General features: G+C 42.3%; 1 protein-coding gene across 6 annotated transcripts in view; it reads left to right on the top strand.

Moving 5' to 3' along the window:
- The window catches only part of CSNK1G1 (casein kinase 1 gamma 1), a 292459-nt gene that overhangs the window by 186771 nt on the left and 89194 nt on the right, over positions 1–16494 (top strand). For all 6 annotated transcript variants that reach the window (XR_007776268.1, XM_050967443.1, XM_050967442.1 and 3 more), the window contains one exon: positions 15874–16025. Coding sequence is in view for 5 of the 6 variants with exons in the window: in XM_050967443.1 (XP_050823400.1) it covers positions 15874–16025 (152 nt within the window). In the remaining variant the exon portion in view is untranslated. The remainder of the gene's footprint in view (positions 1–15873; positions 16026–16494) is intronic.

The raw sequence follows: 16494 nt of genomic DNA, 5'->3' as shown, positions 1-16494 counted from the left end.
GTAACTTGAATGTGAAAGTTAGTATTAAAAGGCTGTACAGGTTTCAGAGTGGTAGCCATGTTAGTATGTATCAGCAAAAAGAACAAGGAGTACTTGTGACACCTTAGAGACTAATAAATTTATTTGGGCATAAGCTTTCATGGGATAAAACCCACTTCATCGGATGTATGCAGTGGAAGATAGAGTAGGGAGAGAGAGAATGTGTGTGTGTGTGTGTGTGTGTGTGTGTATATATAATATAAAATACACACACACACACACACACACGCACACGAAAAAACGAGTGTTGCCATACCAGCCCTCAGGAGACTAATCAATTAAGGTGGGCTATTATCAGCAGGAGAGAACTTCTGTAGTGATAATCAGGATGGCTCATTTCAAACAGTTGACAAGAAGGTGTGAGTAACAGTAGAGGAAAAATTAGCATGAGGAAATAGTTTTTACTTTGTATAATGACCCATCCACTCCCAGTCTTTATAAAAGAACGAGGAGTAGTTTTGTGGCACCTTAGAGACTAACAAATTTATTTGGTCATAGGCTATACAGTTTCTTAAACCCCAGTTTTTACCATTTGAATTTGGTGAAAAGTGAATGACAATGGTTACATGCAGTTGCTCTGTAAAGAATTGTGTTTTCTAAAAAGGAAGAAACATTTTAGGTAATACATATTTTGGCAGGAGGGTTAGGAGGTAGTCATGGCATAAGGAGCCTCTTAACTGTTGGGATGGTGACACATAACTGACATTACTCATTTCTTCTGCTTCATTTGATCCAGCTGTTGCCAGAAACTGCTTCCGCTATGTACAATATGAAATATATTGGAGAGAACTGGTGACACACACTTCTTTTTACTGCTTGCCTAAGGCTTTCCTTATGATGTCTTCAGTTTTGAAACAGTCTGAGACTTAACTGTGATAAAGGGTTTTCAGTCATACTTTGAGATGTAAAAAATAAATTTCATAGCCTGTTAAGTCAAATTTAAAGAAAGCAGCACTTAAGAAAGGTATTTAAAATGTATTCCTTTTAACAAAACTTGATTTTTCATAAAGCTTTTGCTGTCCTGTTTTTATAGTCAGTGCTTCATAGATTCATGGATTGTAAGGTCAGAAGGGAACATGCTGACCATTTAAATAGGACCACCTGCATAACACAGGCAGTAGCTTTCACTCATTGTTGGGCTAAATGCAGAAATTCAATTTGTGGTTGAATTGGAACTTATCTTTTAGAAAGACTATGTAGAGGGTAAAATCCTGGCCAGTGCATGTCCACACTGTAATTAGACACCTATAGCTGACCCATACCAAATGACTTGGGCTCATGGGCTTCAGCTAAGGGGCTATTTAATTGCGGTGTAGATGCTTGGGTGGGAGCCTGGCCTTTAGGACCCTGAGAAGTACTAGGGTCCTAGAGCTCCATGTCTGCACATCAGTTAAACAGCTCCTTAGTCTGAGCCTCAGGAACCCCAGTCAGCTGGCATGGGCCAACCACAGTGTCTGGCCTCTGTGGGTATGTTTACACTGCAATTAATGGCAAACTCTTATTGACTTCAGTGGAGGCAGAATTTCACCCTGATTTAAAGACTATAATTAAGACATCTTTCTGCATATAGTGTAATCTGTTCCCGTGGCTTAATATGCTCACTTCAAATGGTAAATGGATTTTTTTTTTTTTAGTTTGTCAGCTTGAACTATGACCCAATGTAGGGCTACTTTACATAATTGCTATTTGTCATCTTATGTTTCTGTAGATCCTATAATTTTGAGTTCTCTTCCTTGAAAAATATACTTTTTGCTCTAAATGAGAACTTCAGGTTGCAAAGTCAAAAGTCATGTTCACTGCTTTTGGTTTGAGATCTTACAATAGGTTTATTTTGTTTGTATAATATTTACGCTGCTTTTTAGTGCCTGTAGCATATTCCATATGAGTTAAGATAGATAGCTTTTTTTGCAAGATTTCCACTGACTGATCTGGTACAATATACCCTTGCATCAAATGCCAGCCTTTTATTTAGAGTCAGATATGTTCTTATACTTTGTTGGAAAAATTAAGAACGACCATACTGGGTCAGACCAAAGGTCCATCTAGCCCAGTATCCTGTCTTCTGACTGTGACCAATGCCAGGTGCTTCAGAAGGAATGAACAGAACAGGTAATCATCAAGTGATTCGTTCCCTATCTCCCATTCCCAGCGTCTGGCAAACAGAGGCTAGTTACACCATTCCTGCCCATCCTGACTAATAGCCATTGATGGACCTATCCTCCAGCAACTTATCTAATTCTTTTTGGAACCCTGTTAGTCTTGGCCTTAACAACATCCCCTGGCAAAGAGTTCCACAGGTTGACTGTGTGTTGTGTGAAGAAATACTTCCTTGTTTGATTGAAACCTGCTGCCTTTTAATTTCTTGTGGTGACCCCCTAGTTCTTGTATTATGAGGAGGAGTAAATAACACTTCCTTAGCTAGTTTTCCACACCAGTCATGATTTTATAGACTGCTATTGTATCCCCGCTTAGTCGTCTCTTTTCCAAACTGAAAAGTCCCAGTCTTATGAATCGGTCTATATATGAAAACTGTTCCATATCCCTATTCTTTTTTGTTGCCCTTTTCTTTAACTTTCCCAATTCCAATCTTTTCTGAGATGGGGTGACTAGGTCTGCACGCAGCATAAAAAATGAGGGGTGCTGAGCACCCACCCGCAGCCCCCCTCTCAACACCTCCCTCTCCCCCTAGTTCCTCAGGGTGCTTAGCACCCACTGACAGCCTTTTTATGCCCAGGATCACTTTGAATTTAAGGGTAAGCCAGGATCTGCCCAGCCCCATTCACTGCATCTCCCCTTCTCTCCAAAACTTGCTCTTCCCCACCCTCACTCACTTTCACTGGGCAGGAGGTTGGGGTTCAGGAGGGGGGTGCAAGCTCTGGGCTCGGGCTGAGGGGTTTTCCATGTGGGGGGGGCTCCAGGCTGAGCCTGGGGCAAGGGGTTTGAGTGCAGGAGGGGGTGTGGGGTGCGGGCTCTGAGGAGGGGGTATGGGATGCTGGCTCCAGGAGGGGGTTGGGGTGCAGGCTCCTGCCAGGTGGCACGTACCTCAGGCAATTTCCAGCTGATGGCGCAGTGAGGCTAAGGCAGGCTCCCTGCCTGCCCCAGCCTCACGCCGGTCCCAGAAGGGGCCAATGCGCCCCTGAAGCCCCTGGGGGAGGCATGTGGCTCTGCAGGTTGCCCCTCTTTGCAGTTCCCTGTTCCCAGCCAATGTGAGCTGCAGAGGCGGTGCTTGCAAGCAGGAGCAGTGCGCGGAGAGAGAGAGAGAGACACACACACACACACACACACGGGTTGTGGGGGCATGCTGGCCGCTTCTGGGAGTGGTGTGGGGTTGGGGCAGGAAGGGTGCCTGCTTTAGCAGCAGGCATGCTGGAGATCGCAATCGACTGGGAGAATCTCCAGGATTGACCAGTTCATCGCGATCAGCCAATTGGTGACCACTGATTTAAGGTATGGTATTAGCACATACTAGTTACCATGTGTATTAAAAAATCTAGCCTTAACAAGGCACATTGCACTTAACACATGTTAAACTAGTCAAGTTGTATTAGCTAATATGCTAAAATCACCCCTTTAAATCTTCATGTAGGTGACACCACATGTCCCTCCCTCAGAACCTGAGCTTTTCACCTGGGAAACCCTTAACTAAAAGCTAGCCAAGTAGGACCACCTGGCCTGAAAAGATGAGCCTGAGTATTCATTTTGTGCAGCTGCTTTGCAGTACAAAGGAACCTCAGGAAAGATTTGACTGCCCAGGCAAAGGGTACTTTAGCTCACATAGTCCCTTTACTTACTGTCTGTATGTTGTTTCATCCTGAGTGTTTAAACAGCCACTTAGCACAACATTACCGTTTATTACCACAACAAAAGAATCTCTGAACTTGGAGACATACTGTGTGAATAAACTGTTGGAAGCAGGTAGCATTTACATCATTCTTTTGGCAGAGTAATTGAATGCCACATATAAAATCCTGAATGATATGGAGATGCTCTTGTATCTGTCACTAAATCATGAGTTCCATATAGATTTTTCCATTGAGAGCCACTCTTTACTTGCATTGGTTCAGCTTGTAGGGAAGAACTAAATCGTAAGGCCAAAAGGGTCAACTAATCAGACCACTTGCGTAGCACAGGCCAGTGAACCTTACCTAGCAATTTCTGCGTTAAACCTATAACTTCTGTTTGAGCTATAGTACATATTTTTTAAATATATCCAGTCTCTATTTAAAAAAGTTAAGGGATGGAGTATCCTCTGTGTACACTGGAATAACTTACCTATGGACATAACACTATGTCCCTAGGTAAGTTATTCCAGTGTACACAGAGGTCGTATTACCTCTTTACTTGATATTCTCCAGCTTATACATTCAAGAATCCACATTAAACCCCTTAACTACAGCATTACACTAGGAGTTCATGTTCAACTGGTCATCTGTCATGACCCCTAAATCCTTTTTCATTGTCATTGCTTCTCAGGATATGGTTCTTCACTTTGTAAGTGTGACATACACTTTTTCATCCTAGTTGATTTTGCATTTGGCTGTGTTCAAATGAGTCCACCTACCCAAGTGATTCAGCTCAGTCTGTACAACTGATCCGTCCTCAACACTTACTGCTCCCAATCTGCTATATTGAGACATTCTACCATATCCCATAAAGGAATTTGTTCAATAAGAAAGAAGCATGCGCAGCATCATGCATATGATAAGCTCCAAGTGGAGGTAAATCTGAAAGCAGCAATACTTAACAAAAAACTGATATATCATTATTTATTATTTTAAACACATCCTGGGAGGAGAGAAGTGATAATGGTCAATTCTGAGTACCTGAGGAGGTGATCGTTCAACTGCAATTTTTGTCCTTTTTGAAGATACCTTATTTCTTAAAGGATTCAACTTTTGGCTGTTTTGAAAGAGATGGCGAATTCTTGTGCATTTCCTTCATCCTCTGAGTATTCTGTGTTCATACAATTTTGAATTAAATTTTTGCTGGTTTAATTTATCTGATTAAATGAAATGCATTTTTACACTCCAGTGACTAGTCCCTGTCCCTGTTCTGCCAGATTCTCAGCATAAGGCAGTGTTATTTTATCTTCTCACCCAGAGCTGGCAGTCAAAGAATGAAACTATCATATTTGGCTTCCAAATCAGAATCTCCTAGCCAGGTTGTAAAAGCCCTCTCTGTCAGTCCATGCCACTGCCCATCCAGAATAATGTTTGCCCCCTCAAATTACTGTTACCTGCTTTAGATAATGAACATTTTTGAAAATAAATATTTCAATCTGAGGTACATGACTGACTCCTGGAAACTTAGCTACATCTGTCCCTGAAAACACGCAAACCAGACCAGGTACAGTAGCTTCACTGAGTAGCATAAACCCAGATGCAGTGCAAGGAGCCTCACTTATGCCAGTTTTATTCCTGTTGTTCGAATGGTTCTGGAGTAAGTCACAGTACTGGTTATAGCATAGACATACACTTGCTGGGTCTCTTCAGGATGTCTTCATACAGTTCTTTATTTTCTGAGTTATTTATGTTCAGTTATTTTGGGACATCTTTGAATGACCTGTTAATTCCCTGTGACAACATGGGTGAGATAATATCATTTATTGGACCAACTTCTGTTTTTGAGAGAGGCCAGCTTTCTAGCTGCACATAGCTCTTCCTCAGGTTCCTCTGGCTTTTGACCGGTTCCGTATCTCAGCAACGGAACCAGATTTGCATGCTGTCAGTATACAATACATGCTGCTCTCCCACTGGGCTAGACTCTGCTTTTAATGCACTGTATACATGCATCTGAGGAAGTGGGTATTCACCCACGAAAGCTCATGCTCCAAAACGTCTGTTAGTCTATAAGGTGCCACAGGACTCTTTGCTGCTTGTATAAAAAGAGAGGCTTAATGATCAAGATTTGTATAGCAGCTTGTTTTTTGCTTCAACTAAATCATATCCCTTGTACAATATAATAGTACAAGAGAATCAATACAACTAAGTAGTGTCGTCAGTCAAAGTCATATTCAGGTGTACAGTTGGCCTCTTCTTTAGTCTAAGGAAAGCTGGTTGAGGAGCAATCTTAAATAGCTTCTAAATCTTGATTTTCCCAAATTCTCTCTGGAGTTAGGAGAAGTAGGGGGGAGAAATTCCAGGGATGAGAGCACTTTTGGGGTGGGGGTGGGGGGGCTTTTTTTGAAGTAGCAAAATGGATGCACTCAGAATATTAATTGGATACAATTGTCATATCTCCCTTTGCATATTACTTAATAAAGAGTGAATTTGAATAATTATTCATTTAAATCATGGTAATTTGAGCTGCCTCAGTGGTGGTGCTCTGTTATCTTGATAAACAAGAACTCAGCTTCCTGTCCAGGGCGCAGGGATTGGAAATGTGGTAGAGGTGACAAGGTTAATGTCTACATGAGGAATGCTGCAAGATGTTCAATGGCAATCTCTCCAACCAGCATCTGCAGCCTTTGAGGGAAGATTGTATAGTTATTAATTTAATAGTAGGAGTGCTTGAGGGTGGGGAGAAATGGAGACTAACCGTGGAAGCTTACATTCATGCACTGACAAGTATTTCTGTTTTGAAAAATTCTTAGACAAGAATGATTTCAGTTGTGCATCTTTGCAGCCTGTTTGCATGTCTAAAATGCAAAATGCACTTTGAAACTGAGGCAATAAGTCTGGTGGGATTAACTAATTTGCTTGGCAGGACAGCTGCTAAACAAGCAGAGAATAGAAAGATATTAAGAGAATCCATATGCTGCATAGTGTCAAATGTCAGGCAATGGTGACTGCCAATTTGCCTATAGCATAAGTAAATTAGGCTTGATAAAGTGAGTAAAGGATTTCAGGAACCCTTAAAAACAGTGCGAACCCTTAAAAACTTGGCATTTACCAATATTACCATTTAAATGTTTTGGATAATACCCCCTTTTGGTAAGTACAGGACAGACCACAGGTGGCAGTTTAAAAACAAAAAAAAAAGGCAGCAAACCATAGGGCAAATGGCCATTTTTAAAAGGCATTCATGATGAATACCAGCACATACAGTGTATCACTTTGCTAACAACTGGAAGTGTTTGCAGGTTGTGAAGCATGTGTTTCGCCCTGAATCTTGCCTCTCAACTATTTAGAGAGAATTAGACCAAAGAAACTTTCCACTGATCTTTTTTGGAAACATCTGACATAAATAGCATTACACCACACAAAATTCTCCAAAGATAACTAAGATCAGACAAACTTTAGAAATATAAGTGATCTTCCATCTAACAAGTTGAACTGAGTGAGTATGTGTGAGACTGACATCACAAACTTGTGGCTTTTTGGTCTTCCTACCGATTTGAGTCCTGGATCGGCTCTCCCATGGAAAAGGTTTCCTGGTGTAGCTGGACTGCTAAACCTTCCAAATGCAGACATAGGTTATACTGGCAATAAAGTGCTCTTGCAGGTATAGTTTATACTAGTTTGGTGAGTGAAATAAGCTATACTAGCAGAAGCACTTATATACCAGTACAGCTGTTTCTACACTAGGGCTTTTGCTGGTATAGAAATGTCTCCAAAAATCACTCCCTTAACCAGCATTGGCTGCCAAAAGCCAGGCAGGGGAAACCACCAGTTTTTAAAAGAGACAGTATGTGTATTGTGATGGGGCAAGGCCAGATGGCTACAGTAAAGTACTGAGGAACAGGTATGTTAGCCCCAGGCTAAACAAATCCCTAGTATCATGGTAACCAAATGGCAGTTGCTCCAGGTTCATCAAGGCACCTGAGGCCAATTAAGATCTTTCTAGAAGGCAGTGGAGATAGCTACATTGATTAGAACACCTGCAGCCAATCAAGGCAGGCTTATCAGGGCACCTGGGTTTAAAAAGGAGCTCACTCCAGTCAGGCGGGGAGGAGCCAGAGGAGGGGAAGCGCATGTGAGGAGCTGGGAGCAAGAGGCGCAAGGAGCTGAGACTGAGAGGTGTGCTACTGGAGGATTGAGGAATTATCAGACAATCAAGCATTATCAGACACTAAGAGGAAGACCCTGTGGCGAGGATAAAGAAGGTGTTTGGAGGAGGCCATGGGGCAGTAGCCCAGGGAGTTGTAGCTGTCATGCAGCTGTTACAGGAGGCACTATAGACAGCTGCAATCCACAGGGACCTGGGCTGGAACCCGGAGTAGAGGGTGGCCCGGGTTCCCCCCAAACCTCCCAACTCCTGATCAGACAGAGGAGGAGTTGACCCAGACTGTGGGTTCCACCAGAGGGGAAGATCACTGAGGTGATCAAATCCGCCAATAAGCGCAGGACCCACCAAGGTAAAGGAGGAACTTTGTCACAGTATGTATTTTTACAAGGCCAAAATTCATTTCATATTGCCCTTATGATACTTTACACACCACAAGAGAACTTGTACGCTCACTCATTTATAATATTTTTCTAAAAACCATGGGTGCAATGGTAAGAGGTGCAGACAACAGCTGGCAGAAGCACGGTCAGGTTGATTGCTAACTGGAAAGATGGCAACGCTGGGAAGAAGGAGGGCACACAAAGATGCTCTTCCCCTTTTTGGTCGGGTGAACTCCCAACTCTTCCCAGCAGATCTTCTTTCCGGAACAGCATTCCGTGGTCAAGGAAGCCAAAGCTCTCTCGTTGACACCATATGCAAAGCCATGAATTCTTCTCCAGGATGCACCTGTCCCTGCTTGGGTCCTTATCCTCCACTGCTCTGCTACAAACTGCTCCAACAGAACCTGCTCCCCTGACCCTTTTATCCTGATTCCCAGAGCTCTGATCTGTTCAGGGTCAGACATGGCAGCATCATGAGTGCCTATAGGGATGAGCAGCCTGGGGTAGTTATCAGAGGGCGAATGAGCCTCAGCAACCTTTCCATAATGTCTTGGACATGACCTCTAAGGTGACAGCTCATTTCCTGGGATATCATGTCAGGTTGGCAGATGGATGCCTCCATTTCCCTCAGAAGGACGTCCCCAACCACAAGCATGCTGTCTTCTCTCTGGTGCAGTAGCTGCAAACCTCCCAGCCTTGGGAACAAATGTTTTCTCCTCCTCAGTCATTGAGTTCTGCTCCTCACCATGTGTTGACAGTACATTATACCAGTTCTTCAACGACAGGGACAGGGACTTGGGAGGGGTGTGGGAAGCAGCACAGTCTATTGCCTGAGGTGGCCAACAGCTAGTCTCTTCCTTGCAATGCAGCCAGTTTCTCCTTCCTCCTCTTGTGCTGCTGTACTCATCTGTAGTTGGCTAGCATCCTCCATCCCAGACGTCTCCACGTGCATCCTCTCAAAGTCCTCATGTTCCTGGATGTCATGCAGATGAGCCACCTTGTTCTGCAGCTGTCTTACCTGCTTCCTGAGGGACTTCACCAACAGACACCTCTCACACCCTTTGTTTCACCAACTGCCCTTTACATGATTGCAACCAGAAAGCAAGCTCTATCCATTTTTGTGAAGGAAATAAGGCAACATGGGGAATAGAAAAATGGTTTCTGTGTGGGGAAGTCCACTTGGTTTTAGTGAAACAAAATCCTAGAGTCAGAGATTCAGCGGGTAGGCCTAAGCATGTTCATTGTTTATACCACACAGTTGTTTCATTAACATGCCAACACTTCAGGTGACATGTATTACATCCATCCCCCTCAAGGGACCCCTGTTGGCAGAACAGGATAGAAGCAGAGAGTGACTGCTTTAGGATTGGATCCATGACCCTTTTCCCTCCCATTCCCCAAAGCATCAAGTGCGAGACAACCTCAACAATGGAGATGCAGGGTCACGCTGTGGTTGCCTAACTGTTGCCGTTACTGATATTCAGGACCATTTTATTTGCAAGTGGAGATGGCTCTTGTAAAGAGCTCCACACAGAGAAGGAGATTTGGGGAGTTAGGGATGGTGGTATTTAGGAGGATACACACTGAGCCCTCATGTTTAGTACAGGGGAGTTGTTAAAGCTATCTTACTTTCTCTTTTTCTGATCCTTTGCGCTTAAGAATTTCCTCTTGTATCCTTATCTTTGACCTCTTCTTCATCTGGGAACACACATTTTTCCTAGTTCTGCCTCCTCCCCCCCCACCCTTTTCTGGCCTGTGTTATACAGGAGGTCAGACTAGATGGTTCCTCCTGCCCTTGGAATCTGTGGAATCTATGAATCTGTCTTCTGCCTTTTGTTACCGTGAGTCTACCAGCCCCTCCCCCCCCTTCCAATAGCTTTTGCCATTCTTCAAGCTCTTCCTACTGTTGCTTCAGTTTCTTTCTGCTGCTCCTCTTCAGTCGCTTGGTTTCTTTTTGTTGCCCATGCTGGTGGATGGGTTTCCCAATATCCCATTCTCAGAGCCTCCAATCTGCCTCCTCTTTGTCCCTCCAGCATCGTTGGTGACCTGCATCTATGTTATTGGAACCCAGTATGAGATCAGGGGCACCTGCTGGGAAGTTAAAAAGAATGAGTGCCAATATGATCTGACAACAAACAGTGCCAGTAAAGCGTACCAGCTAATTCCAGCTGTGTACATTGAGATGACCCAATCCTTACTAATGAAGTGTTGCTGGTCTCTGAGATGGTATATTTAAAACCCTGCTGGAGCTGACTTGGCCCAGTATTACTCATGGTCTGCTCTTTGAATTGGTTCTATAGCAAAGAAAGCGAACACTCTTGAGATGGACTTCTCTTTACTAAAAGAGACGGTCCATTCTTTTTATTGTCTTACCTCAATTGTTTGGATCTAATCCAAAGATCCATTAAGTGTTTCAGTCCACAAAAGTCATCCTCTCAACACTGTACATGTTTGTGTAACTGTTGAATATAGAACATAAAAATTCTGGTGGCTAGACATGCAGTTTCTGCAAGTACTTTAAGTACCTCACTAATTTGTTCTGGTGACTGGCAGACTACACTATAAATCCCCCAAATTAATGAATTGACAGTGACTGAGTGAACAACACGATTTTAAAAAATAGAGAATAATCTTTGACAAACAGTACCCTGTGTGAACAAGCTGGACAAGCTTTAGATACACTTCATAGTATGCTAATAACAGTTCATTAGGATTACGTTTTAGTAATAAGTAACCTCTGTACAACATTCATTGCATTTTTAAGAACTGGAAGTGCTGTTGTTTATGTTGTGAATCATGCATTGTGTGGATTAGCTGGATTTTCCAAAGGTACAGTAGAGGCAAAAGTTACTGTAGTTGTGAGTTTGCTCTAATTTAACATGTCCTCCTTCACACCACCTTTCCTTGTGTGGAAGAAAATAGTTTGTGATCAAGTAACTAAAAACGGTATAATGTACAATGTTAGGATATAGACTGTCTGCAAAGGCCTATACTTTTAAGAATTTAGGTGTATTCGTATCACTTAGCTAGTTATAGAGGTATAAAAGGTTCAAAATTAGTGTCTGTCTGTGTAAGGGCTTTCTCTTACTGTGACAATGAGTCCTGTTCTTAGGCTAAGGCCTTCGGCTGAGTAGCAGGGGCAGCCATAAACTGAGAAGTGTATGGGTCACATCCTCACATTCCAAACTAGGCACACTGAAATAAGGTGCTATTGGACTGTTAGGAATATCAGCACAGGATTGTATTCCTATCACCTCCAGAGAAAGGGAAGAGCCTGGAAGATGTAAAAGGAAACGTAGTTTGATAGCATCCTGTCTGGCAAGAACTCACTTATCAATAGCTGGGATGTGAAATCTTCATTTCTGTATTGTTCTAACACTGTAGTCTCTACTTCCCTATTGTTTGTCTGTATAATCTGTCTGGTTCAGATTGTTTGTCTGCTGTTGTCAAGGTTTTTTTCCCCACTTTGAACTTTAGAGTACAAATGTGAGGACCTGCATGAACACTTCTAAGCTTAATTACTAGCTTAGATCTGGTAACAATGCCACCAGCCAGAAATTCAGTGTCTGGCGCTCTCCCTGTCCACCCCCCGCAAACTTTCCCCTCCCTGGGTTGCCTTGAGAGGCTTCACCAATTCCCTGGTGAACACAGATCCAAACCCCTTGGATTTTAAAATGAGGAATTAACCATCCTCTCTCCTTTTCCCCCACCAATCCCTGGTGAGTCCAGACCCAATCCTCTTGGATCTTAAAACAAGGAAAAATCAATCAGGTTCTTAAAAAAGAAAACTTTTAATTAAAGAAAGAAAAGGTAAAAATCATCTCTGTAAAATCAGGATGGAAAATACTTTACAGGGTACTCAGATTCATATATCCCAGAGGAAACCCTCTCTAGCCTTAGATTCAAAGTTACAGCAAACAGAGGTAAAAATCCTTCCGGCAAAAAGAAACATTTACAAGTTGAGAAAACAAACATAAGACTAACATGCCTTGCCTGGCTAAATTACTTACAAGTTTGAAACATGAGAGACTGATTCAGAAAGATTTGGAGAGCCTGGATTGATGTCCTGTCCCTCTCAGTCCCGAGAGCGAACGATGAAAAAACAAAAGCACAAACAAAGGCTTCCCTCCACCAAGATTTGAAAGTATCTTGTCCCCCTGTTGGTCCTCTGGTCAGGTGTGAGCCAGGTTTACTGAGCTTCTTAACCCTTTACAGGTAAAAGAGACATTAGTCCTTAACTATCTGTTTATAACAGCTGTATACTTTTTGTTGGGTGTAAACCAATTAAGGTGGTGGGATATAATTGGTTAAATAACCACGTTACAGTATGTTAGGATTAGTTAGTTAAATTTCTGTAAAATGATTGGTTAAGGTATAGCTAAGCAGAACTCAAGTTTTACTATGTAGTAGGAGTAGGCAACCTATGGCACACGTGCTGAAGGCGGCATGTGAGCTGATTTCCAGTGGCACTCACGCTGCCCAGGTCCTGGCCACCGGTGCAGGGGGCTCTGCATTTCAATTTAATTTTAAATGAAGCTTCTTAAACATTTTTTAAAACCTTATTTACTTTACATACAACAATAGTTTAGTTATATATTATAGACTTATAGAAAGAGACCTTTTAAAAACGTTAAAATGTATTACGGGCACGCAAAACCTTAAATCAGAGTGAATAAATGAAGACTCGGTACACCACTTCTGAAAGGTAACTGATCCCTGCTATATAGTTTGCAGTCAATCAGAAAGTAAGGAGGGAATGGGAACAGGGAATGAGGATGGGGGACTTGGAATCATGTTTCGCTAAGAGTGGGGAAATGGGAACAGGGATACAGGCAAGGGCTCTGTGGTGTCAGCGCTGGGAAGGGGCCACTGAGGAAGGAAACTGGAATCATGCTTGTTGGAAGTTCACCCCAATAAACATCAAATTGTTTGCACCTTTGGACTTCAGGTATTGTTACTCTCTGTTCATGCGAGAAGGACCAGGGAAGTGAGAGGGTAAAGGAATAAGCCCCCTAACATACAAGTGTGCAGAATTAAGATGTATGGGCTACCTTAATTCTGGCATTTCCTAAATTTTGAGTAAATGATTCTTGCAACTTAACTTCCAATATAGACTTTTTGCCTGGAACAGAATATGTTCTATATACATATTTGATCCCTTAAACATCATGTAATATACTGTTCTGGGACTCTTCAGCTTCACTAATGTCTGAGAACAAATTGTTTAAACCATCTAATTCCTGTCTATGTGCGTAATTAATGTTATCTGAGCAGCCAGTAATCTGTCTTTTGTATGTGTGAAAAAGTTCCTCTTCTACCTTGGTGGGTCCTGCACTTATTGGCGGATTTGCTCACCTCAGTGATCTTCCCCTCTGGTGGAACCCATAGTCTGGGTCAACTCCTCCTGTGTCTGATCAGGAATTTGGAGGTTTGGGGGGGACCCGGGCCCACCCTCTACTCCGGGTTCCACCCCAGGTCCCTGTGGATTGTAGCTATCTATAGTGCCTCCTGTAACAGCTGCATGACAGCTACAACTCCCTGGGCTACTTCTCCATGGCCTCCTCCAAACACCACCTTTATCCTCACCGCAGGACCTTCCTCCTGGTGTCTGATAATGCTTGTACTCCTCAGTCCTCCGGCAGCGCTCGCTCTCACGCCTCTCGCTCCGAGCTCCTCACACGCGCACCTCACTGACTAACTTGGAGGCTTTTAACTAGTTCCAGCCAGCCCTTGATTGGCTTCAGGTGTCCCAATCAATGTAGCTATCTCCACTGCCTTCTAGAAGGATCTTAATTGGCCCCAGATGTCTTGATTAACCTGGAGCAACTGCCATTTGGTTACCATGGTACCAGGGATTTGTTTAGCCTGGGGCTAACATACCTGTTCCTCACTACTTAACTGTAGCCATCTGGCCTTGCCCCATCACATATGTTAAAAATGGACAAGTCAATTTGGCATTGGGCTCAACTCTGTGAGGTTATGTTTCAAAATAAGTATCCCCACTCCCTGTTACCTTTTGAAACTGTTTATGAAGCAAAAGCTGAAAGCATATTCTACAATAAAATACAATGCTTCCTCTGTATTGTCTCAGACTGATGCAAGGAGGCTGAGTTCCTGTACTAGAAGAAACCTTGGAGTGCTAGCTGTTGGCCAAAATCACACAGCATTGAATCAATTCTATATACTGATCAATTGGAATTCTTTAACAGGGCAGCAAATTCAAAAAATGCAACTCTGTTTTGACAATGAGGAGTCCTTGTGGCACCTTGGAGACTAACAAATTTATTTGGGCATAAGCTTTCATGAGCTAGAACCCACTTCATCAGATGCATGGAGTGGAAAATACCGTAGCAGGTGTGTATATATACATAGTACATGAAAAGATGGGAGTTGCCTTACCAAGTGGGGGGGTCAGTCTAATAAAACAATTCATTTAACAGTAGAATACCAAGGGAGGAAAAATAACTTTTGTAGTGGTAATGAAGGTGGCCTATTTCAAACAGTTAACAAGAAGATGTGAGTAACAGTAGGGGGAAATTAGTATGGTAAAATTAGGTTTTGTAATGACTGCTACCACTCTGAAACTCTGCTTTGGTTTGTTCAGTGAGTCTTCAAAACAAACCAGTGCAACAGGAATCTGCAAGATCAGCCTTGTGTTGACGGAGCCATTGTTTCCCGCTTTCTGGTGCACTTTGGAAAAGGATTTGCATTTATCATCCAGAGTTGAATATACATTTTGTTTTATTGGCATGTTAAAAATGCATTCCTCTGCCTTTTTGTGTAGGAGTGTCGGCGGAGAGAACCGACTACAGTTAGCAACCACTTATCAAGGGTTTTGTGTATGATTTAGCAAAATAATTTTACAGATAAGCTTAACTGATTTGATAAATTTATTTCACTCAGTGAAATAAGATATAAAGATTAAAAATCTTTGCGTTTTTAAAGGAGAGATTACTTATATAGTGCTTGTGTGTTTAATTATAACTGTCTTATTAAAATGCATGTATGTTAACATAAAACAGATTATGTAAAGCTATGCTGAAAACAACATACTTGGTTTACAAAGGAACCCTTTCTTGACAAAGTAAAAAGGTTTTACCTCTTTCCAGCTGCTTGAACAAGTCACAACATAGACTTGTTTGGGGTTCGTGGCCCCCAAATATTTAGTGTAAAGCAGGGAACTTCTTACAAATGATATTTTCTATGACCCAAACTTTTGCAATACTAGAATTAGATATTTCGTTTGCTTATAGTATTTGTTGCCCTAAAATCCATATGCTTTACAAAGGCTTGCTTTGAGAACAACTTACACTGGTTTGCAAGTCTTTCCATCCATATCAATAAATACACTTGGAAACTTTTTTCTGCTTACTGTGCAAGATCTGTAATGGGGACTATGAGTTAAGCAATAAAAATAAAGCTTGGGAACAACAGAGGGTCTGACTTGATAGGAGTAATACTAGTGCACACCTGCTCACTTGTTTAATTTTTCCCCCTGTTTTTACAGCTGAAGGCCTCCCCCAGGTGTATTACTTTGGGCCATGTGGAAAGTACAATGCCATGGTACTAGAACTACTTGGTCCTAGCTTGGAAGATTTGTTTGACCTCTGTGATAGAACTTTCACTTTGAAGACGGTATTAATGATAGCCATCCAGCTGGTGAGTAGTGACATTGCTGGCAGGGCCTCTGCCACCTTTTTTGAACTATCGCAATTTGTGTTATAACCAACAATATCTTAACTATTGATGAGTAAAATTAATAGCCATTGGCCTGTCAGCCCTTGCTGTAATACTCTCTTGAAGGATTTATTACTCAGACATAACAGTCTGAGTGGGGTACAGACTCTCTAGATATGGGAGAAAACTACTACTTCCTCCAAATTTGAATAAAATTCTTATTTAGGAGGGAGGAATGGTTAGTTCTCTGCTCTCCGCACTCTGTATTAAGCTCTGATTAGTTTTTAATTACTTTCTGGATCATGAATATGAATGGATATTGCTACTCCTTAAGTACAATTGGTCAGAGGGTCATTGAATGCCTAGTTCCTCAGCTGAGCAGATTGTCATTGCTGTCCCGAGCATCAAGAATAAATCAGAATGGGGATTTCTGTAAGGTTCCAGGATGTAC

Source organism: Gopherus flavomarginatus, chromosome 9, assembly GCF_025201925.1.
Source record: "Gopherus flavomarginatus isolate rGopFla2 chromosome 9, rGopFla2.mat.asm, whole genome shotgun sequence".
NCBI classification, from domain to species: domain Eukaryota; kingdom Metazoa; phylum Chordata; order Testudines; family Testudinidae; genus Gopherus; species Gopherus flavomarginatus.
This window is presented reverse-complemented; position numbering and strand designations above follow the sequence as displayed.